Source organism: Aythya ferina, assembly GCF_964211825.1.
Source record: "Aythya ferina genome assembly, chromosome: 8".
Taxonomy (NCBI): domain Eukaryota; kingdom Metazoa; phylum Chordata; class Aves; order Anseriformes; family Anatidae; genus Aythya; species Aythya ferina.
The window spans coordinates 23,483,446-23,506,525 of record NC_140304.1 but is presented as its reverse complement, the minus strand read 5'-3'; the positions used below and the strand labels follow the sequence as shown (position 1 = coordinate 23,506,525).

General features: G+C 55.1%; 1 protein-coding gene across 1 annotated transcript in view; it reads left to right on the top strand.

Moving 5' to 3' along the window:
• The window catches only part of EIF2B3 (eukaryotic translation initiation factor 2B subunit gamma), a 95,259-nt gene extending 81,081 nt beyond the window's left edge, over positions 1-14,178 (top strand). Inside the window, exons 11-12 of the mRNA XM_084527973.1 lie at positions 3,002-3,105; positions 13,962-14,178. Coding sequence (XP_084384099.1) covers positions 3,002-3,105; positions 13,962-14,014 — 157 coding nt within the window. The 3' untranslated portion in view covers positions 14,015-14,178. The remainder of the gene's footprint in view (positions 1-3,001; positions 3,106-13,961) is intronic.
• Positions 14,179-23,080: the final 8,902 nt, after the last annotated feature.

Sequence of the window (23,080 nt, the reverse complement as noted above, 5' to 3'; positions counted from 1 at the left end):
AAGTTTAAAAATATACTACATTTTAAGGGCAAAAAAAATAAATATGGTTTGCATTATAAAGCTTTACATCAAATATGTGCATATGCACACACACACAACAGCTTCGATGAAGCCGAATGCTGTCGGAGCACCTTTGAGGACTAATGGCACCTAATTGTTAAGCAGGGCAGGAAAGCCGGTGGCTATTTATCCGAGGAGAATACAGCACGTTGCCCCGAGATGTGATATTTACCCGGTAAGAGAATAAAAGTTTATTCCTCACTCTTCAATTTAAAAAAAAAAAAAAATAGTAAAAATTAAATAAACACACAAAATACTTCTCTTGGCAGGCTTTCGAGCATACTTTTTAGAAAAAAAGGCATTTACAAGTGGTTTCAAAATGGCTGTGTTACATCTGTCAGCGGGTGAAGGGAACACCCACAAATTGTGTTTTTATCTCCTGAAGTTTTGTTCCACTTGAGCAATAAAAGCCGGATTCGCTGCTGGGTTGTGTGACTGGGCTAATCTTAGGGCTGAGCACGGTTTTAAAGCTCCTTCCCTCGGTGGGGTTGGTGAGGTTTGAGAAGCTCCCAGGGTGGCGGGGGATTTTTGGTTTTGTTTCCCCCTGGCACTGGGGAAGGTTTGCAAGCACCTGGCACAGACGTGCTCGCCCTGGTTCCCTGGGCTGCCCTTCCAACAAAGGGCTTGGCAGGACCCCCCCTTATCTTTGATGTTAATGTCATCAGCACTTTCTTGCTTACGGTGCTGTTCATTGCCCAGCAGTTGAAACGCTCTCCCCAGGCAGGCTCTGAACACACGTCCGACACCCTCCGACCACAACAGGAGCTCAGATCCCCCCTCTGCTGATGCCACGGGGGGCGAGGGTCTCAGCCTACCCGCGGCTCTTCTTGTGCCTGGGAGAAGTGATAGATACTGGGAACCAAAGCTGCTGGGGAGAGTGATGGAGGAGAAGGTGTTTGGGAGCACGCCTGTTGGATGGGAGCCATTTCGGTGGGCAAATTTCGGTCCCTCCCATCCCCTTTGCTGGTCTTGAAAGCCAGCTGGGGATGGCAGCGGTGGTGGGCAGCCCTCCCTCCACCAATTTCATCTTCCAGCCCAATTTCCAGCACCATGTTCCCCCAGCACATGCTGCTGCACGAGACGATGGCCTGAGCCCCTGCGCGGGTACCCGGGGCCACTGGGAAGGCAGCAGCTCGTGACAGTGTGAGAGCAAAGGCAGGCAGGGGTCTGCTGTGTATCTTTGCCGCTTTTTATCTTATTAACATGTTAGTAAAAACCTTGCCAAGGCAACCTGAGCTGGTTGCTTGTAGCATAATTGCTCGCGTTGCCTCCTTGTAGGTCGGAGGAGGGGGAGTTTGAAGCGAGTTAAAAGAATGATTGTTCAGAGGGGACAGTCTGCTCAAGGGGAGTCGTAACTGCTAACCACCGTGGCTGAGGTCCGTTTTTATTGCTTTTACTCCTGCAGAATTAATGCCGTGTTTGTGAGGCAGATGGTTTCTGCTCTGGCTCACATGAGCGACAGGATTGTTAGATGTTTAATGGCAAGCTCTCCGTACTAGATAAGGGGGATGTGTAAGCAGGAAAATACTAGGAACTAATTTCAGGATTGGCAGAGTGGAGTGAGGATGGAAGCTTCCCTTCTCTCCTGAGGACCATGGCTGGCTGGCTGGCTCTCCGTTCATTGCAAAATGGAGGCTGAGGGCTTTGACCTGGCACCAAAACCCTTCTGTGCTCTTAGTTCAAGCTCCAAGATGCCTCTTCTGTTCCCGAGCCAGCCTGATGGTGTTTCGCTGGTGCAGTGAGCAGCAGGGAGACCTAGGGTGAGGCAGGGAACGGCTGCGGGTGTCACAGAGAGGTTAAACTGTGGGACCCGCCATGCAGAACGCCACTGAAACCAAAAACTTCAGAAAGAGATCGGCTATTTCAATGAGGATGGTGAGAATATCCATGGTTGTAACTATCATTAACAGAAATGTTGGGGAAGAAATATAAAATACCATGGTTCAGCACAGAATGAACGTGGGGGCACAGACTCCCTCCATCTCAGCGTGTTGTGTATTTCTCTTACACCTTCCTCCCAAGCAGCTGGTTTGGATGTGTGTTAAACTCGGTGTATTTAGGCTTTTCTTAGCTGGATGCCTTCACATTGTGTGTCCTCCAGTGATTTCTACCTCTCTCTGCACACGTAAAAATGAGGAAACAAATCATCTGCAGGCACAGACCAACGTGTAGTAACTCACTCAGCATCTCAGTAGAGGAGTTACGGAGCTAACACTTGAACTCTGAACTTCTTTCCTAACGAGATGATCAGATCAGCAGATTTGAAAGCTGGTTACCACCAGTTCAAAAACATTTTGGAAGAAGGTTGCTTTAGCTAAAGCTCCAGCCTATGTAAATTTCAGATTTTGGTGTCAACTGGCAGAGCAGTTCCAGGGCTGCAGTGTGGGTCTCATGGGTTTGGTACTGCTGAGTGTTTGCTTGAACGTGAAATGAATAAAGCCATCCAGATAAGGTATTGATCTTGTGCCCTTTCTGACCATCCCTTCCTAGTGCCTGGCAATCTGGAACGTATGAAACTTCTCAGCAGAATTCACAGGGAAGGACTGGGCTGCTTCTCCTCTTTTTAACTGGGGAACTGAGAGAAAAGTGACCTGTGCAGTCACTCATACTGTCCGTGGAAAGTATGAGACCTGATCCACGTCCCAGTTCCCAGGCCAGTGTCCTGCCTGTGAAATCCTCTGGCAGGACTTCCTCTGCTAAGGAAACGTACAGGAAAACTGTTCTAACAGGAGGTAAAGCTGGAAACCCTTTTTTTGCAAACCTGCTCTGGCAGCCGGGTGTGAGGATCAGGATAAGAGTAGTGGAGTTTTTGAGAAAAGAGCATAACTGAACCTACTTACAGAATTGTGTCATAGGCTTTTTAGATGTTCTGTTGGATTCCTTTGTTTTGTACCTGTCATTTTTAACCATATTCTTGCTTTACCTTGTGCTTGCATTATAGGTGCTGTCTTCAGGGCAGTGTTATTTGTCATAATGCCGTGATAGAGAAGGGTGCAGACATCAAAGACTGTTTAATTGGAAGCGATCAGAGACTGGAAACCAAAGGTAAGTAGACGAGCTGTATTTACAGTACATTTATAATTACTTTTTAGAATTTCCTCATCCAGATTTTCTTCCTGTTTCTTCATAAAGTGCCAGCGAACAGTGGCAGCTCTACAGAGTGCTGTCCTATAATATTGTTTTTTCATGGAAAGTACAGTTTCTTGGCACAAGAACAGTTCAGGGACTTGCTCCTCAGGAGTTGGCAGGAGAACTTTGTTGTTATTATGAAGAACAAGATTGGGTGCTGAGGCAGTCTTTTCCCAGAGACCACAATTAGATCATCTCGAAGTTGTCCTCAGCAGAAGGAGCTGTTATTTTGACTAATCCTCTGTGTGAGTGAAAGGGGTGGCGCAGTCAAATTATTGATCAGACAGACACCCTTCTCTTTGTGCTGGCAACCCGGGCTGGCTGTCAGCGTGCTCCCATTCACCCTGCTCCAAGCAGCAGCTCAAGGTGCAGCAGCACACTGGGAGCTGCTCTGCTCAGTACTAAAAATAAGGGCGGCTGCGCTCAGCTCTGCCTTAGTGAAATGAAATGTTATTTTGGGGTTTCAGAGAGGTTACAACTATGTGGCCCTAATTTTGGGCAAACTTAGGCCGTCCAATCAAGCTGTGAGTGGTGAGGGCTTGGTAACCGCCTGAGTGGAACTGTTGATTTCCTGCCCGAAGAGATAATGGGCAGGAAATGGCTGTCTCAGTGACTGCATCCCAAGCAGAGGGCTTTTTAATGAATATTTATGGTTGGGGTTTGGCAGATCCCTGCTCTAGGGTGTGGACTGAGGACAAAAGTGAGTTCCTTTGCAGGCTCCATGTGAAGCTGTTTAGTCAGATCAGGGTTTGTTTGCTTGCTTTGTCTTTATAGTATATGGGTGGTTTCCCAATTGTAAGTGTCCTCGCACGGAGCAGTGTTTGCTCTTAATGTCGTATGCCATAACCTATTGTCAGCAGTCCATATGGAAATTTGTCCTTTAATTTGAAACTAGAAGTAAAAGAGACCCACAGAAACAAAGCTGTGATCCTGGAATTGGGTCACATACTGTAGGAAATACCCAGCGAGTGTGCTTTGCTCTGTGGTCTTGGTCCCTATGTACCACAATCTCTGCCTGCCCATATCTTTGCCCAGCACATCGCTCTGGATCAGTGGGTTTTGTGGGTTCGTTGCCCGCCTACCCCTGAAGATGTGCACTATTCGTGGTGCTCCATCTGTGCCTTCCCCTGAGCATGAGCCAACAGGAGAGCTGGATCAGGTCACGCTTGGTTGTAACCCTCCAGTTTGAACTATGAGGAAACAGGGTGCAGATTTAGCGAATATCTCAGGAAGTAAGACTGTGCTCAATTTCTTTAGTAGATCATTTTAGACAGAAGCATCACACTTTGGCCTCACTCACGTCTATTTTGGTAGTTTCTTCCAGGGTGCAGACCCTGGTCTGGTTGATCTTGGTATGGAAATCACCCTTTCTTGATCATCCTCGTCTGAACAGTTCCCAGGGTCTGTCAACATATTAGGAGGGAGAGGAACAGGGCTGGAAGCTGTGGTTCATTTGCCTTTTCTTGTAGGGCCACGTGCTCACCTCTCCAAAGCTTAAATCCACTCCTCAGTGAGTCTGTGGCCCCTCCAGTTAAACTGTCCAGGAGCGTCTGATTGACGTTAGCAGAGACGTTGGGGTGGATTATGAATACACCACTATGCTGAGCAAGAAAAAATAATGCAGCCTCAGTTCGTTTCCCTGCCTCAGTTTCCTAACCGGTCTGGAATTTCTTTGGGCTGGGGGTCAGGTTCTCCTCGGTGGTCTGGGATTTGTCTGTGAAGTTCATGACTTATTTCCTGAACTGTGGAGTTTTTCCAGCCCAGCATGTCTCTTCTGACCTTGCCTGGTCCCGCAGTAAACTGGGCCCTCTTTTTTGCTGTGAAAGCATGCCATGACTTCCTTTCCCCTGCCCAAGACTTCCCGTATCTCGTGCCAAGCTTTTGGTGTGGCCCTGGAAGTCTGTTTCCATATTCCCCCTTTCATCAAGACTTTGGCTGTGTTGTTCTGTTTGGTAACTTTTCCTTCTTCAAGCTCTAGCCTTCACAGCCAGGTTACAAAAAAACTACTTCTCTTGGGTCGCAGCCACCTTTTGTTGCGAGCTGATCGCACCTCGGCAGACGTAAGCGGTAGCAGCTGGCTGTTGACCCCAGTCTGGGAGTTACACGCTAGAAACCACCTCAGCAAAGCTGCACACACCTTCCCAGAAACATTAAAGAAGGAAAAAAAAAATGCAGTTCCTTATTCCAGAGCATCGGCCAGGATTTATCAAAGGTACAGAGCTCCCCGCACCATCCTGCTCAGCCCGGAGCTGAGTTTGCCGCAGGAGCGGCTGTTTGCTCCCAGTGAGCCCTGGTCAGGGTACAAGAGCTCTTTGAGCCACTGACCTCCTTTCAGAAAGCGAAACTCCAGTTCCACGGAAGGAGGATGGCAGAAGAACAGCTACCACAAATGGTAGGCAAACGTAACTCAAACCAGCTCTCATCCTTTTCCTTCTGCGGAAGAGGCAGGGGCATGTTTAGGGTGGTCCAAATGGTGCAGCTGGGAGTAATGGGATTGAATTAAGCACAATTTAGGTTGGATATCTGGAACATGTTCCTAACGATGTGGTCTGGTCGGCTGTGGGATAATCTCCCCGGGGACCTGGTGGGAGACCTCATCACTCAATAACGGGCTTGGCAAAGCTCTGGACACCTAAATAGAAGGAGCGCTCCAGCCCTGGTTTTTGGGGTAGATCAGATGCAGCTTGTTTCAAACCAAAAAGAAAGTTAGAGACAGAGAGGGGCCAGGTAGCTGTCAGCAGTGACTTCAGGCCCCGTCACAGCATTGGCCAGACACAGTACTTTTTAAGTGCCTCTGCTAAAATCGTGTTAGGGAGTTTTATAAAATTTCTGTGTTTGCAACCGGTGCCTCCCGAGAGTCATGCTATTCTCTTCCTACTGCTTTTATTGCCATGCGAAGGAAGCATCCACTTTACTTCCTCTTTGATACTTCAATTTAAGAAATTTGCTAGCGGAGAATTAACAGACAGGCTTTGTGAAAGCTCCTTCACACAGGTAACAGTTAGAAAAACATGTTGGTACCTAGGAATAAGGAGGTAATTATTAAAGGGATAGGAAATGACAGGCAGCAGTTCTGAAAGAGCTTAATTGCACAAAGCATTCAATCACTGCCTCTGAGACAGTTATTACGATTATGCTCCAGCCTTCCTGATGAAGCTGTTTTTAAAGAGGAGCTCAAAAGCAGCATGCCCTCGTTGGAAAGGGCTAGAGAGAGGGAGTGCTGGTGATGGGCCAGCCGAGGAGTCAGACGAGCCCCAGAGTCAGTGAGTACAATTCCCAAAGGAGTCATTAGGGCAGATCCAGCAGGGAGCATGTTGTACATCTGGTATAGGTTAGTCAGGAAGAGGCGTACCCAATAAATTGGCCTAACCTTTCTTCAAAGGCACACGGAGAACAGAGATGGTAAAGACACACACATAGGATGTAACCAGCAAAACCGACGCAGAGCTCCCCGCCTCATCCCTCACCGTCATCTCTGTTGTCCGTGGGGCTGGGATATTTTATGTGCATTGGATATTAAGGAGCCAGTGTCATCTGGGGACAGCTTGAGTCATTACACACCCAAAAAGGGCATTACAGCAGTGTTGTTGCCACAAAGTGTATTTTCAGAGAAGGAAAAATCACCAGGATTCGGGCTGCTGATGTAATCTTAGCTTGGCATCCTGGTACATACTTAGGAGGAGCATTACCTCCGTGACCGGGATGTAGGCTAAGGCTTCGCTGTGCCTGTTCCTATACATTTTTAATGCAACCATATATTTTTATTTTCTGTGGTGCCCTGACACAGACAGCACACAGAACGTACTGCTGAGTGCATGCTGAGCGTGGGGTTGTTCCATATTTTTCATTTTCCTGTCTTTTTTCAATGTGAGTCTGAAACCTTAATTACTGTACACTATGCAAGAAATAAGATCCTTTCTGTGGCCTTTCTGCAACATTTGTCATCTTAGTGCTTCGCAGCTGTTAACAACCTCATTTTCATCTCCTCAGCATGAGCGTGGTTGCGTTTTCCTCCTATTTTGCAGAGACCTGAGAGGCGGGGAGATGCTGATCGTGTGCCTGTTCGTTCTGACTGCCCAACTTAGTGCTAACGTTGCACGTTACGTGTGGCGTTCCCTAACTGCTGCAGACTGGATATTTTAGCCTTAATGTTTGCTTTGTAAATGTTTGGAGGGAGGGTTCAATCCACTGAAAAGAAAAAAAAAATGTTATATGGGATCATGTTGGCCCTTGCATGGATCGTTAGCAGCGCCAGGAACTTGAACTCCATTATACAGCTTCAGCTGCTCCAGCTGATGGGAACTGACAGTAGTGGGTCATCCTGAGCTGGGTCCGGAGCAGGGCAAGAGGAACTTTGCCAGGAGGTTTCACAAATGCCCAGGGGGTGTCGACAGCCCTGAGATTCACTCCTGGTACTGGGGGGAGAAGGCTGTAGTTACTGCAGGCTTTACTGCTCCTGCCCCCAGCGTCAGCCCTTGGACTACATCACCTCTTTCCTATCCGATCCTGACTCCTGTGCCACAGCTCCCTGCTAGGGCTTTGTCTGAGCACCGCTCTCATCCCATTCCCAGTCTTCTCTTTGTTTTTTTCCCTCTAGCCTTAATCCCACAGAGATTTTTATTCTCCTCTTTCACTTTTTTATACCCGGACACCCACCTGCCTCCTCCTCTGGTCTGACCGTGGATGCCATTCCCAGTTCCCTTCCCTAGCAGTCCCATGCTCCATTTCCCACCTGGCACTCGCCCCCTGACTGCTTGCAGTCTGCCTGCATCCTTTTTCGACCTCTCTCATGCCCATGCAGGATCCCTCTGGGTACCAGAGGGAAGCGGTTCGGTGCTGAGCACTGCGCTGGTCCAGGGAGCAGGGCCACAAGCGGGGGAAGCCCTGCATCGTGCCTGCACTTCCACAGGCACTTGGTGCAAACTCTCTGGAGCTTTTAGCTGCCCTCCTGAGAACATGTGCAAATGGAGATTTTTTCCAGAGGCTTATCACGTAGCCAAAAGCGTGTGGTTTCTCACAAGAACAGAAAAAGGCACATATCCAGTAAGGACTGGCTCCCGTTTCCGATCATTTTCCAAATCCTGTTCCAAGCTTGGAGCCCTAGGACTTCTCAATGAAACAGAGTGAGATTGTTTCATTTTAATGAGGGCCAAAGAGCACATTTTTCTCTAATGTCATCCTCGGAAGGCAGGTACGGCTTACGAAGCCTCTACACATGAATGGGCGGCTGCTTGCGGGGATGCCTCAGCCCAGCTGAGACTGAGCAGGACAGGGCCAGGGAGGAAGCAAAGGGCTTTCTGATGCTCTTGCTGCATTCAGGCAGGGCCTGAACGAGCAGGATCCGCTATTGCAGGATGCTGAGTACCTCCTGGTGAAGTCTTGGGGAACTGAAAACCCTTAACACGACACAAGGTCGGGAGCAGAACGCACGCTGCGGTGCAGATGGGAGTTACGAAAGCTTGCGAAGAACAGACGCAGACTAAACAGTGCACACGTGTATCGTGCACTGGGGTGCAAGACGAGCTGGAAAGGAGGAATAGTTTAAATCCGTAGGGAAACCAGGAGGTCCGTGTGACTCGTTCCCTAAAGCACTTTAACTGCTGAACGTCCCTGACAGAGATATCAGCTGGCAGGTAGTTCCCTGAAGGAGTCTTTTGCATCAGCGACACATTTCGAGCCTCCTTTCCAAGCTGTATTAAAATGGTTTATGAGTTCTGGCCTTAGCGGTGGCAGGAAACTTCCCTGGAACATCCATCCAGCGGCGCTTCGTCCTCCCCTCGGCCGGGGAGGTTGAGGCTTCCCGAGCCAGCAGGTTAAAGGAACTGCCACACTCGCACACACTGCGAGGCCTCCCCAGAAGGCAGCAGTTCGTAACCTTGTGGAAATATTTGTACATGCTCCACGCAGAGAAAATAACCGCTTGTGCTCTGCTAGAGCTCGGCCACATGAAAGAGCCAGGAAGAGCACCCCAATGGGTGCCCGAGAAAGGAAGGGGACCTCGATTTGTGTCCTGCACAGCGGGCAGCAGTCTCCAGGCAGATATGAAATTACTGCCGTCCTGGGGGGAAGTGTGGATGGAGTCTGTCAGATTGACATTTCTGAGATCCCCAGGGAGCACGTCCATCACTATAACCCAGGCCCCTTCTTAAAGGGCTGCTGGGACTCTGCCATAGTATTAGGATGCTGTCTCCCTGTCCCCCAAGGAACTTGCTGCTGTGCACATCCCTAGCTCTTCACCTCGTTTTCCCTTGACTAATGTTTAATGTTTCTCCTAACTCCCTGAGCAATCACTTCTCCACTGAAGGAGTAATTTCTTTCCCATTCCTTCCTTCCCCCCTGTCCATCTGCTGGCCCCCGGGAGGGCTCTGAGACACCCCTGGCCTTTCGGCACCCCAATCTCTGGCGATCCCCTAAGTTCAGTGTGGCTGGGGAGAGAACAGGCCTTGACTGGAAAGCCCCAGTGCTCCCTAAACACCAACAGCTCGGCCCCCATCACCTGCTTCCCTTCTTTATCTCTACGTGTAATTTAAAACACCCTCCAGCCTCCCAGAGCCGAGCTTCAGCTGCTTCCCATCCCCTGAAGCCCCTCCAGTTCCTCTCCCCCCGCAACCTGGCCGCTTTTCCCGGGCCAAGCATCACTGCAGAGACAAGTTGCTCTTCTCTCCCACTTCTCTGATCCTTTCTGTCCTGGGTGAGTGTGGTAGGAGCCACCCACGGCGTGTTTTCGTGCATGCGTTTGTGCAGCCACCCCGCCCCCCCCAACCCCCCCCCCCCACCTCGTTTTTTAAGTTAAACTATCTCTTGCTTTAAAGAGAGCAAATACACAGCAGTGGCTTTCATCACTGCTGTATAATAGAGCAGTAATTCTGTGCCAGGGACTGTTTTCTATTTTATTTTAAAGGGTTTATAAAACAGTGTATGTAATTGAGTGAGTAAACTGAACGTTTTCTGGAGCCCCTGAGGGCTGGAACTTCGTGGTGGTCCTGGGCCTAGGCCCTAACCTTTTTTTTTTTTTTTTTTTTTCCTTTTTTTTTTTTTTTTCCCTCCCTTTCCCCTCCTTCCCCTCCTCCTTTACAACCCGGCGTTGCCACCAGCAGCAGCAGCAGCGATCTGTCTGGGGCTAATTGAGCAAACAACAAGGAGATGCTTTCACGGGGCTTTTCAAGGAATGCTCCGGCATCCCCTCGCTGCGAGCGGCCTGGCAGGAACCTGCCAGCCGGGCTGGGGAGGGCCCGCGGCCCCCAGGCCCGGTGCTAGGGTTTGCGCTGGGCTCTGCAGTCATTTCCGCCCCGCTGTTTATTTGCCTTGCAATTTGGGTTTAGCCGAGAGCGCCGAGGGCTCTGCCGCTGCTCCCCGGCTCTCCCCGCGGCCCTGCGGACGGCTCCGAAGGGGCTCGCGGCCGGTATGTGTAAACACACGTCCTCCCGAGCAGGGACGCGCACACAACGCCTGACAGCTTTTTGATTTACGCTCAGGAAAAGCTCGGCGGCCGCTCGGTTCAAGCACCCGGGCTGACTTCGGGCCGGGCTGCGTCAGCAAGTTGAATCAAAGTGCTAATCAGGAGGCTGGATGTGTTGATCAGCTCTGGATTCGCTTAGCGCCAGATGCTCCCAATCTGAGAAGATCTCGTTGAACATGATTTAAGGTTGCAGGGTCCAACTCGGAGGCTTTCTCAAAGTCCTTTCTCTAATCCCTCTTCTTTCTCTGCGGGCTGAATGCATCTGTAACCCTGCCAGTGTCAGATAAAAGGCAGCCTGGTAAGAAATCCCTAATGGGGAGCTGGGGAAGGAGAAGGGAGCTGAACGGCGAAGCATGTGAGGTACTTCTCCCTCCTCCCCCCGGAGTTTCAGGCAGAGTTTCTGCATGAACTGAGCTTGCTGCTACCAGCCAGAGCCACCGGCAACTGGCAGCCACGGCTGATAATGAAACGCTCCCCGCAGCCCGGCTCCCCTTGGCACACCCGGCGGAGTCTGAACTCCCTTCCCTCCGCGAGGAGGGCTCCGGGAAGGGAAGAGGGAAGCGGGGTGAATCCTTATCTCCCCATCGCATCCCCCTGGGCTGCGGAATCAGGCTTTGTTTCTAGCAAAACCATTCCCTTTATCGCTTAAAAAAAAAAAAACACCTTTCTTGTGGATTCGAGGCAGGCACATTCATGCGTTTCCTTGCGGCCCGTACGAGGAGAAGGAAGTTTGGGGATTTCGTTCTGCCAGGCAGCAGCGACACGCCGGGCGTGCTGCGTGTGCTGGCGGCGGGGATCAAGGCGAAATGGATGGGATGGGATGGGATGGGATGGGATGGGAGATGAGGGAGCGCAGGCTCTGCTTTCCCCTGGGGCTTTGGCAGGCTGCGTAAACTCTCAAAGCTCCTTGCTGCCTCAGTTTCCCTGCCTGGAACACGGGAATGCTCTTACTCACCCGCTCTTGAAAAGCATTTTTAGCTAATCAGATGGAAAACATGAGATATCGGAAGGAGGCTGCGAGCGTGTCAGTGCAAAATACAAATAGTTCGAACCCGCTCTGCAACAAAGAATGTGACAGGGCCCGGCCCAGCCCCGCACGCAGCACGGTGCAGGATGCTGTCTGACACGAAGCGAGGAGCTCCTTATTAAAAGGTATTGCTACAGATCACCTATATATAGAACCGTGAATCGACACGGCGCTTCACAGGCCCAGATGAAGGCATGTTTCATCTGCGGAGGCATAACGTAATTACTCCCGCTGGATGCTGGCCAGAGTCTTATTCACATCACAGAAATCAACACGATAGGTAGTCTGCTTGGAGGAGGTTCAGGAATGGAATCACAGGAGTTGCTACAGGGCCTGTTTGAGATATATTGGGAAAGTTGTTGGGGGTGAGGAATGTTACGGCAAGAAGCGCTGCAGGTTGGATTGGAGGTACCTTGGCAAAGCTGTGTGAGGTCCAGGACGGGAGGAGAGAGGAGCTGAAGGCTGGACTTGGGGCTATTGGCAGGGCTGTGCTGGAGATGCTGTGTGGTGCTACCTACATCATGCTTGCACCTGGCACACGCACACTCAGTCCCTCGTTCCCCTGCGCGCTGCATCCACCTCTGCTCGTCCTGCTCCAAGGGCTGGAGATCAGGCTCCAAGCTCCAGCCTCAAGCTCTGAGACGTTTACTTGAGGCTGCAGGGCTGTCAGTTGTCACTAAATACCCTGAGCAGGGAATAAATTACTCCACCTGATGCTGGCAGTGAGGAGCAGCTCCTTGTTCTTACTTTCCGCCTCCACGAAGGGTCTCTGAAAGGCGGTGACAAAGCTTGCCCTGCTCCATCCTCCAGGCTGAGGAGGATCTGCATGGTTGTGGGGCCAGGGCTGGAGCAGGATATTACCTTGCCACAGTCCAAATGCACCTTGAAGCTGACAGAGCAGTGTTTAATCAGACCTCTTCTGGAGTGATGGTTTGCATGGTGCAAAGGTAATGCCTTAAAACCAAGAGAAGCCTCGCGTTGGCTCGGCCACTTCGGGGATTGCCAGGAATTTCTTTATGTAGCCGAGGGTAGCATGGCTGTTGTTTTGCAGCCGTCTTGCAAAATCTGCTCCCCCGAGGGGAGGAGTTTTAGGTGGGTAAATAAAACACAACCACTTCTTTCCATCACCCTTGGCTGCCTCCCCCCCGCTGCCGTGGAGGGTGCTGGAGACAGCACAGTCTCCTTCGAGCGCCTCGCACGCCTGGTGGGTTATGCCAGGCACCCCGGATATGCGAGCCTGTTGTTATTCCTGGGGAGAAAGGGGAGAGAGGGTGTGAAGAGAGCCTCGGGGCACGGTTCAAACCACCTGAACTCCTCCTGAATCGGTGGCCAACCCGGAGAGATTTGGATTCCCCCCTCAGGGGCGGTGCCCCGAGGACACCCACTTGGAGCACACAGGCATTGTGTCAGGCGCTGAGGCCACATACTTGGTTTTTTAGGCACTGGGCTTTGAGTTTTGTGTTTTTATTATTTTGGCTTGAGATCCCTTATTCGCAGTCCTTCCCTGACAAGCTGCTTTTGCATTTTAAACGGGAGGCTCTTTCAGTACAGGGCATTAACAGCGCTGGGGCAGGGACTGGCACGTTAATGTGTCCTCCGAGCCTGTGCCGAGCTCCTGGGAACAGGCAGGAGTGACCTTGTCCAAGCTGCCCCGCCACCAACTGTGCCCCGTGGGAGCCTGAGGTGACAGCAGCGCTCGGAGACCTTGCTTCATCTCAGCACTCAGGGAGAGGGTCCGTCTGGATTTTTTGAACCCAAGAGGGAGAAATCAAGTTAAAATAAAATTTACGTTGGGATTGCTGAGAGAGGGTTTTGTCCCGTCCTGGTGGTGGCCCCTCTGATGCTGAGCAGCCCCTCTCCTTCCAGCCCCGGGGGCAATTTGGGGGCACACCGCACTCTTTAGGGCCAGGGAGGATTGCTGGTCTTTAATTCTGTGTCAGGTCTCCGTGCTGGATGGCGATGGCTCTTTGCTTGGACCTGGAGGTACACCTGTCAGCGGCAGCTGGGACTTCTGTCGGGCCTCTGCTGCTTGGTGGTGACACACACACGCGGAAAGTCTCATCAGAGAAACCTCCTGATGTTTAGTCAGTTGTTTAGGCTTCTGCCATGTGTGTGGGATCGTGTCTGCGAGACGCCAGAGACCAAAAAAGGGCAGCAAATCTGTGTTCGAGTTCCCTAGAATCTGCTTTTCTCATTTGTTTTAAAGATGCAGATTTGAAAAATGCGGAGTCTGAAGCGCTGCTCTAAAACTCAATTCCTCTTCTTTTCCTCCCTCTCTCTTTTCAGCCAAACATGTTAATGAAGTCATTGTGGGCACCGAGCAGCTGATGGAGATATAACCCAAGTAGGTTTTAAAGATGATTTTTATGGAAGCGAGCAGCAGAACCAGATGTTCAGCATCGTAAGATCATCCGTACGGATCCCTGCTGGCACGGCTCGCCCCGTCGCTGCTCCTTCCCCGTTGGGCTTTGTATTTATGTCTTAATAAAGAAGTATTTACAGAGCCGTGTGTGCGCCCGGCCCTCCCCCCTCATTGAGATGCACGCGGGTTTGTGCCGGGTCCGCTCGGGCCCCGCGGACGCCCTGTACTTTCCCTGCAGAAGGGCGAGCGGGGACCACACAGCCCGTGCCCACACCGAGTCCCCACGGCCCCACACTGTCCCCTGTGCCACGCAGGAGCTGCTGGGGATGCCTCCTCCTCCTCCTCCTCTCTCACGGCCCAAAGCTCAGAGATGTTTAAGCCCCGTCGGTGATGTAGCTGAGGAGTTTGGCACTCGTTTCCTCCGGGGCTGAGCTGGAAATCCTGCCCAAAAGCATTGCGAGGGGGCTGGAGGGATGGAAGAACGGGGAGCAGGGCAGGAGCAGTGGGTGCCATCTGCGTTATCCCGGTGGTTTTTGGACCCCAGGAGGTGTGTTCCCACGTCTGGATGATCTGGGGATGGCCGGGGGTATGTGAGATGAGTTGAGAGCACTAATGTGAAACGCACAGCCCTGTGGTCAGGGGTTGTGCCAGGATTGTAAAGCACCTGGATGGGATTGAAACACAAGCTGTTCTTTAACGTTTAGGAATTGGACACGAGTTCCTACCTAAAAGCTGTTTATTGGAACCTGGTAGGATTCAACGGGACATTTATCTGAGGCTGGCAGCTTGACATCCAGAGGTGCTTACAGCCACTGGCTGGAATGAGATTTCATTAACTGCAGTGATAAATTTTAAACGTGTGCTTCGTGGGCACCGCTGTCCCCTGAGGAAAATTACAGTTTCCTAGCTAATTTGACAGAAGAGAGATTATAATCCAGACGTTCCCGGCGTTTCATAAACAAAAAGCCCTACTTTAAAGGACCAGATTGGAATGGAAAGCGTGGCTGGGGATGAGCTGCTGGCTTCGAGGCCTTTTACAAGCTGCAGGAAAAAAAAAAGGAAAAAAAAAAAAAAGAACCATGCAGTTCAGCTCAGGCTTTGTGCTGAAGGTTTTACCTCGCGTATGTGTGCAAACATGTTCCTCAGCTACAAACCCTTTTTCATCCAAGGATCGTGGAGGCCTTACAAAGGTTCATGAAGAGAGAGTTGTTGTGTCTCTGCGAGGGAAGGGAGCACAGCATCCATCTCGGCTGTGTAGGGACAGAGCAGGGTGGAGCTCGGCCACCTCGCTCAGCATTTTATCTGGTGGCCAAGCCAGCAAGAGCAGCACACGGGTGCTTTGACTCCTGATCCTTTTGCTTACACACAACCCTTTTTCTTTTTAAAGACCCATCCTAACTTCTGGGAAGTCGGCATCCCATAACAGCTACAGCTTTACCTCCGTGTGCCTTAATTACGAGTTAACGTCTCGCCTCGCTCCTTTTGTTCAGCTCATTTAAGAGGAGGGCGGGGGGGGGGGGCTCTTCTCTCTGTCGGTTAGAATTTAGCATTAATTTAGTGTTCCCTGACACTTGAAAACCTGGCCGGGATTTGAGGCGTTTTCTTTTCCTTTTTGCCTTTTACGACCTGCAGGTGTTTGGTGTGAGATAAAAGTAGATCCCAAAGTGAGATTTCACAGCACAAATTATCAAAGTGAAGATTCACTCTTGATGTAGTCTACGTGTGTGGCAGTAATTATGAAAAATAATTCGGGATAATAGGGCCTTCAGGAATCCCAAGGCGGGCACTGGGTTAACCCTTCCTCACCTCAGCCGGGCTCCGGGCCGCTGCCATCCTCAGGTGAGCAGGGGATGGGCCGGGAAGCCCTACAAACCCACGGGGATTTGGGGTGATCTCGGAAATCCCTGTCTGTTCCCGGGTAGCTGAGGATGTGATGTGGGTCCTAAGTCACGCAGGCCTTCCTGAAGCTCTGGCTTTGCTCGCTGCCCACCAGCCTGGAGGATCCTTCATCTCCTCACGCTGCTGCTCTGCCAAACCCCACCAGGAGAACGCTGCAGCTCCTGCACCCTAAAAGATGGAGCTTTTCAGGTGCTGTCCTGAAAGCTCCCTGGCAGATGGACGGCTGGGGTACATCACCACCCCTCCGATTTTCCCGGTGGGACCTTCTCATCCCGGGAGGCCACAAATTTTTGTATAAAATCCTGCAGGTCCTGCAAACATCAGGATTTTCGGGAGGAGCCTTGCAGCCTCGGAGCTGGCCCACACCTGCAGCGAGGGCCGGCGGCTGGCTCCGGTCCCTGCCTGTCCTCTGTGCGGGAAGGTTTCTGTCCCTGGCTGTCGTGGCTGAGGGTTTCATCCCCTCCTTCCCACTGGCCTGGCTGTGCAGGGCTTTTGCTCCCTCTCAGCGGGGTTTGGTGACCTGCTGCCGGGTACCGCAGCTCCTGGGACACCGCAGAGGCCACCAGCGCTGTCCCATCCCCTGCGATCACTCCTGTGCCCTCCAGCCACTTGTTTTAAAGGGCTGAAGATCACAGTGGGTGACCAGAGACGGCTCTGGTGGCATTGCAGGCTGCTTGGCACTGCCGTGCCCTGCCCCAGCCCTCCGAGCACAGCGCCCGGGGCTCTGCTGGCCCCTCAACCGAGGGCGAAACCCCCTGGGTACCAAGAGGGGCTGTTCTCAGGGGATTAATTCAGGGGTGTGGAAGTTCCCCGAGGCTCCAGCCCACACCAAACACCCCAGGAGCCGTGCAGTGGCCAAGGCTCGCTGGGTCCTGTCCATTTTCACTCCGTCCCCCAGGAGCCAAGGTCCACAGACGCGGCCGTGCCGCCCAGACGGGGCCGGCAGACGAGAACTTCCTCCCGGGCCCTATGGACAGACATTTTATATACGTTAAAATGCGCCTGTATATAAATAGGGAAAGCGAGGGTATGGGAGAGCTCGAGTCTAAATAAACTTGTATGTTTAAGGCTTTTAAAATGCTAATGTTGAATTTCAGGGGAGTTGTGGGGGGGCGGGGGTGGAAAGCAAGGGGGCTGTTGGACCGAGCACCGAGACAGCTGATGAGCTTGGATCGGCGCCTTTACAATTCAAGGAAAATGGGATAGTTTGGGGAGGAAAAAGGGATTTTCTTGTTTTTGTTTTTAGTGGAAAATAAAAGAAGCTGCCTTCTTATTTGCCTCCCTCCCCCACCGCCGGAGCAGCGAGCGACTGGTGTTGTATGCATAAGCTATTCCTTTGTGCACCATCTAAATGGTTAATTGTGTTTGAGGAAGATGTACGGGCGAATGGAGGGACCACCCAGCAAGAGACAGACAAGAAAGAGCGATCTCTGAAATGTTTAACCAGAGAGAGAGCAAAGTTGTTTAAAAATATTTAATTTACAACATTCCACACTGCTGATTATAAATTGGCCGTCCAAAAACACTGCTGCGTGCGGGGAGGGATCCAGGCAGCATGAAACAAATTCTTGTGATTGTTTTTCCTATCTTCCTCCGGCCTTTCCTCGGGGAGTTTCACCCTGCGGCGGGACCCGGGGGGCCGGGGGCAGGAACCGAGGCGAGAGCCGTGGTCCCTGTGGGGCCGGTGGTGGCACCTGCACGGGGCCAGGGTGCGGAGACCTCGGGCACCAAGGGGACGGAGGGGATGGAGGGGACAGCGGTGCTGCTGCACGGGGAAGGGCACTTTTGGGGTGGCCAGCTGGTGAAACGTGGCCACACGCCTTGCAAAAACCCCGGCAGTTCCTCCCTCGTGCCTTGTTTTCACGCCAGGGTCTCCCCAAATGGTTTATCGGGGGTGTCCTGGGGGGGGACCTGGGGAGCTGAATCCATCCGGGCTGTGCTGCCCCCGGGATGTCCCCAGCGCGGTGACACTGCCCGGCTGTGTCACGCAGCCGCTGCTGGTGGCGGTGGGACGGAGCCAGGGCCTGGGCCCTCGCGGGGTAATTGAGCAAGAGCAGCATCTCCTCCCCGCTGCGGCCCTTCGGTGCCGGGGCCTGCAGGAAGGCAGCCGGCTGCCTTTGCTCACCGCGGCCTCTGAGCCACAGGGGGCTTCGAGGGGCCGAGCTGCAGTTTGGGACGTGTCCCTGGAGGGGACAATCAGGACAGCTCCCCATCACCTGGGGACGGCAGAACAAGGGGAGCGAGAGGAGCAGGGACCCAAAAGTGGTGGCTGATTTTTTTTTCAGCTAGCAGAAGCCCGGTTCACATCCCTGCTGCCCCGGTACCTAAGCTGGGGAAGGGCAGGGTCTCTCCTGCTGCTGCTACTGGCCCCGCTGGCAAAAAGGGGGTAGAGGCAGGGCCGTGGGGCTCCGAACACGGACTGCTCCGTTCCCCAACCCCTACCCGGCCTCTCCAGCCACCTGGGCGCTTCCTCGCATGCACCGAGTGCCCGCTAAACCCCGAGAAACCGGGGTGGGTTTGGCCGCTCGCCCCGGTGGCGAGCTCGGCTCTCGGTGGCTGAACCTCCCCGGGCCCTGCCAGCCCCAGCCGGTGCCGGGAGCGGAGACAAAAGCTCTTGTGTCCTCCTGCCAGCAGCCGGGCGGCCGCCCGCCCTATTAAACCGTGCCCGCTTCCCATGCGGCGGGGGCGCCGGGCAGGCTGGACGGCCCCGGGACCCCTGCCCCGTCCTCCCCGCCGCTGCGGGACCCCACAGCCGGCGGCTGGCACCGCTCACGGGGGGTCCCCGGCCCCTTTCCAGCTGGGGCAGGACGAGACCTGGTGGCCGTGGGCGCATCCCCGCCGCCCGACCCTCCTGTGCCCCAGCTCGGGGCGCGGGGCCGGTGTCACATCCACTTAGAGGGCTCCGAAAATGCCTGGAGCTGACACCTTGTTAAATACCCACCAGGGGTCACAGTTCCTGGGTTTCTTTTTCCTGCTTTTTTTTCCCTTCGCCCCCGCTGCGACGTTTCGGTTGGCAGGAACTCCCCCGCGCTATTAGGTATCTTTCGGGGAACAAGAAACCGAGATCACTTACAAATTAATTTGGAGTTAAACCTACAGAAAATGAGAAACATGCTGCTTTGCAGGAGAGAGCGCTTGGCCCGCGATCAAGAAAAATACATCCAACCCGCCTGGTTCGGTGCGTTCGGAGGTGGCCGGGGAAGGGGGCTGCGCTCTCAAGGTAGCCGTCAGCTGCTTTCGGGCGCGCTTTAATGGGGCCGCGGCCTTTCCTCCCAATTAAAACCACAGCAAACAAACAAAAAGGGAGAACCTGTTCCCCGGCGTGCAGGGGATGCGGGGAAGGCCGGGGTCTGCTCGCCCCAACCCCGCTGCCTTTGCTGGTGGGGTTTGGGGCCAAATGGCTCCTGCCTGGGCTGCGTTAGGACAGGCTCATCCACGGTGCGCCCACATCCCAGCGCCTTCCACCAGATTTTCCCCATCACCACCTCCACGGGGCCGGAGCCGTGCACCCCCACTTGCCCCAGGCAGGTCCCCAGGGGGGATCCCCACATCCCCTGCCCCACTGCGGCTCATTGGGGTGGATGCTGGGGACCCCGCGACGCCCGGGGCTGGCACAGGGGTGGGTCGAGGCGCTGCCGGAGGGCGCAGGGCTCGCATTGTGTCTGCGGCGCGAGCGGCTGTGCCGGGAGGGGGCCGGGGGGAGGCCGGGGCGGGCGGAAGAGCAGTGATAAGATAAAAGGTCTGCGTTCCCATGCCGAGGAGCCCGGGGGGGTTGGGGGGGGAGCGCGGGGCGAGCGCCGAGGCCACCCAGGTTTCAAGCACTCGGCCTCGGCGCCTGACCCCGGCACATTCAGAGAGCACTTCCTAAATTTGTCTCCTGTGTTCCTGACTCACAAGCAATTTCCTCACCCATAAAACGGCGTCGGCATGAAAGGACCGGCCGGGACACCAATTACTTGTCACCGTTTTACCACCCCGCTGCTCACCGGTTCGCAGCCCCCGGCGGTGCCCGGCCAGGATCTGTGTCCCCCCCCCCCGGCAGCATCCCTCTGCCCCCTGCGTGGGGACACGGGGACAGCCAGGGTCCCCTGTGCCATAGGAAGGTGCCACGGGGCACGAGGATCCACGGTGCCTGGCACCTGGTGGTGTCCCCAAGCAGAGGTGCCCTGGAGTGCCTTTCCCAGCCCAGCCTGCAATCGGGGCCATGTCACTTCTCGGTCCCCACCCTGGTGTCCCTGTGGCATTAGGGATGCTCCTGTGTGGCTGCATGGAAAGCAGCAGGGCCCCAAAATCCCCCCCTGGGGCATGCAGGGGCTTTGGGCTCGCTCCCCTGGGGCTGAGCGGGCACAGCCGTGTCCTCACCCCGATGTGGCTGTAGGGTGCACGGCCCCTCACCCTCCAGGCACCTCCGTGTCCGTCCCTGTCCCCTCTCCCTGTCCCTCTGTGCCCTCCCCAGGTCCCTGGTGCCACCGCTGGCACTGGAACATTCCTGCCTGCACCCCAGGGGTGAGGGAGGGCCGGTGGAGAGGGGAGGATGGCCTGGGGGTCCTGGGACCCCTGGGAGCCCCCCTTTAATGGCCCAGGAGCGTGCAGGAGCTGCGCTCCATGCCCAATCCTCTCCAGCAACCCCCAGCCACCCCCAGCAGCCCCCAGTGGCTCCCAGCAGCTCCCAGTCACCCCCAGTAGCCCCCAGCCTCCCCCAGTTGCCCTCCCCGCGGCGATGAGATGGGGACTTGGTGCCGGCAGCAGGGCTCGAGGCTCGCCCAGGGCCCAGGCAGCGCTACCAGCGGCCGCCGCGCCACGTCGGCTGCTAAACGGGTTTTATGGTGGGATTTAGGGACTTTTCTGCCGGGTAATTGATTTGCCCAGGCAGTAAAAGATCAAGGCCGGCGCTCAGGCGGTGGCTCCCGGCATCTGCCCGCCGCGCGGGGACGGGCGCAGGCGTTGGGGCGCGGGGACCCGATGGGGCGAGCGCTGCGGCCCCGGCCGGGAGCCCCCTTGCAGCCCCCCCCCCCCCCATCCTTTCCCAGCCCGCATCCTCGCACCCCCTCCCCAACCCCAGCACAAAACAGCCCCCAAAGGAGACAAAAGGGGCTGTTTGGGGACCTGCCACCTGCTAGTCCCCATCCTACAATACCGCAGTAAAGAGGCACCAAACAAAGGCCTTAAAATCCTAAAGGGGCCCATTCATTAGGGTGACAAAGGGGGAAAGAACTACATTATCATAATTAATCCCGGTGCTGGCGGTGGGTGGCAGGGCCCTCTGTCTTCCAAGGTGGTGTGGGGACGGCCGGTGTCACCACGTCCACACGCTATTGTGCGCCGTGGCCTCGCGGGGCTCCGGGGGGGGTTAAGCTCTGTAAACACCGCGGGACCCCCCCGGGGGTGCCGGGGATGCCGTGTGTCCCCCGGCCTGTCCCCTCCCCGGCCGGGGCCGCCTGCCCGCTTGCTGTGCTCCCCCAAAACCTTGGGGTGAGGTGCACCTGCCCCTGGGACAGCGGGGATTTGGGAAAGGCTTGGGTCCCGCTGGCTGTGCTGGCCCTGTCCCCGTCACCCTGTGCCGTGGCAGGGACCCCCTCGCTCCCACCCCGGGGCTTTCCCTCGAGGATGGGGCTCCATCCCCTCCCCGCTGACACCACAGCCCTGTTTGTGGGGACCTGGGGGCCTCTGACTTGAGGACCGACCTCTGTCCCCCTCCTCTTTGCCCTGGGGTCCCCCACCAATGCTGCCTGGGGGAAACTGAGGCACGGCGTGGCACACAGAGGTGCCCGGGGGTTTAGGGGCTATGAGTGCCCCACCTCTAACCCCACTGTTCCTTCTGCATCCCCTTTTGGGATATGGCATCCCTTGGGGCCATGGCATCCCTTGGGAACATGGCATCTCTTTGGGAACATGGCATCCCTTGGGGACAAGGCATCCCTTTGGGAATATGGGATCCTTTTGGGACATGGCATCCCTTTGGGAACACGACATCCCTTTGGGAACACGGCACCCTTTTGGGACACACCATCCCTTGGGGACACCCCATCACGGCACCGGGTGCCACATGGAGCAATCCAGGGGCTCCCCAACACCTCCTCCACCCCCCGGCCACCCTACCCGAGGGCAGCAAAGCCCTGGGGCCCCCGGGACCCTGCTCCCGGCTGGGGCCGGCGGCCAGGCGTGCTGTGCCGGCGGTTCTCCGAGCACCATCTGGTTTCCAACTAACAAACGCCCGGCGCTGGCTCCCGGCAGAGGACTTGCTGCTGCTGCTGCTGCCGCGGCTGTTTACAGCGTGCCGAGGCTCTGGCACGGCCCCGCTGAGTCCCCTTCGGCTTTTCCCCCAGCTGCACGGCCGTGCAAAGCCCCGGCTCCGCGCCCCTGCCCCTGCCCGACCTCCGTTTCCCCCGGGGCCCCGTTGTTGAGCCGGGGCTGCCCGTCCCCGGGGTGTCCTCGGGGCTTTTCCCGTCCCGTCCGCGTGATGGGGTGGGATGCGCAATATGGGGGCCGCGTGGGGTCCCCAACCCGTTTCCTCTTCTCTGGGTGCTGGCTGGGTGGCGTGGTGCCCCCAATCCCATCCCTGCACCCCAAAAAGCTCCCGACGCATCCCCACATCTCCTTGGGGCAGGCCTGGGGGGTGTCCCCAAGGCGGGGGGACGAAGCCCTGGGCCCCCACCCCGTGTTGGGGCTCCCCCAGCCGCTGGTGCCGCGGAGCCACCGCGCAGGGTGGGGGCTGCGCGGAGCCATTTGCCTTTAATTGAATTTATTTGTTACAACCCCAAACAATGTAAAGCAGGCTTCTCCCAGGCTCCAGCTGCCTGGCTGCCCATTAAAATACCATCTAGAACAGCAAATCCCCCCTCCCGCCTTGATATAAAACAGCCGGTCAGCACCGAGCGGCAGGCGAAGCCTCCCCAAGCGCCAGCCTTTCCCCACACGCCCTCCCGCTCCCCCGGGGCCGCTGTCCCATGGGGGCTCCGTGCCCGGCCCCGAATCCCCTCCCGGGTGGCCCTGGGGGACACGAGGGGGACCTGGAGCCCCGGGGCTGCCCCGGAGCTCGGCGTGGCTCAGCGCCATCCCACCCATGGGCGTTTTCAATCCCGCTGGTGGCCTTGTGCTTGGGGTTGGCATCCCCAATCCCGGGGGCGTTTTTGGGGTGCCCACA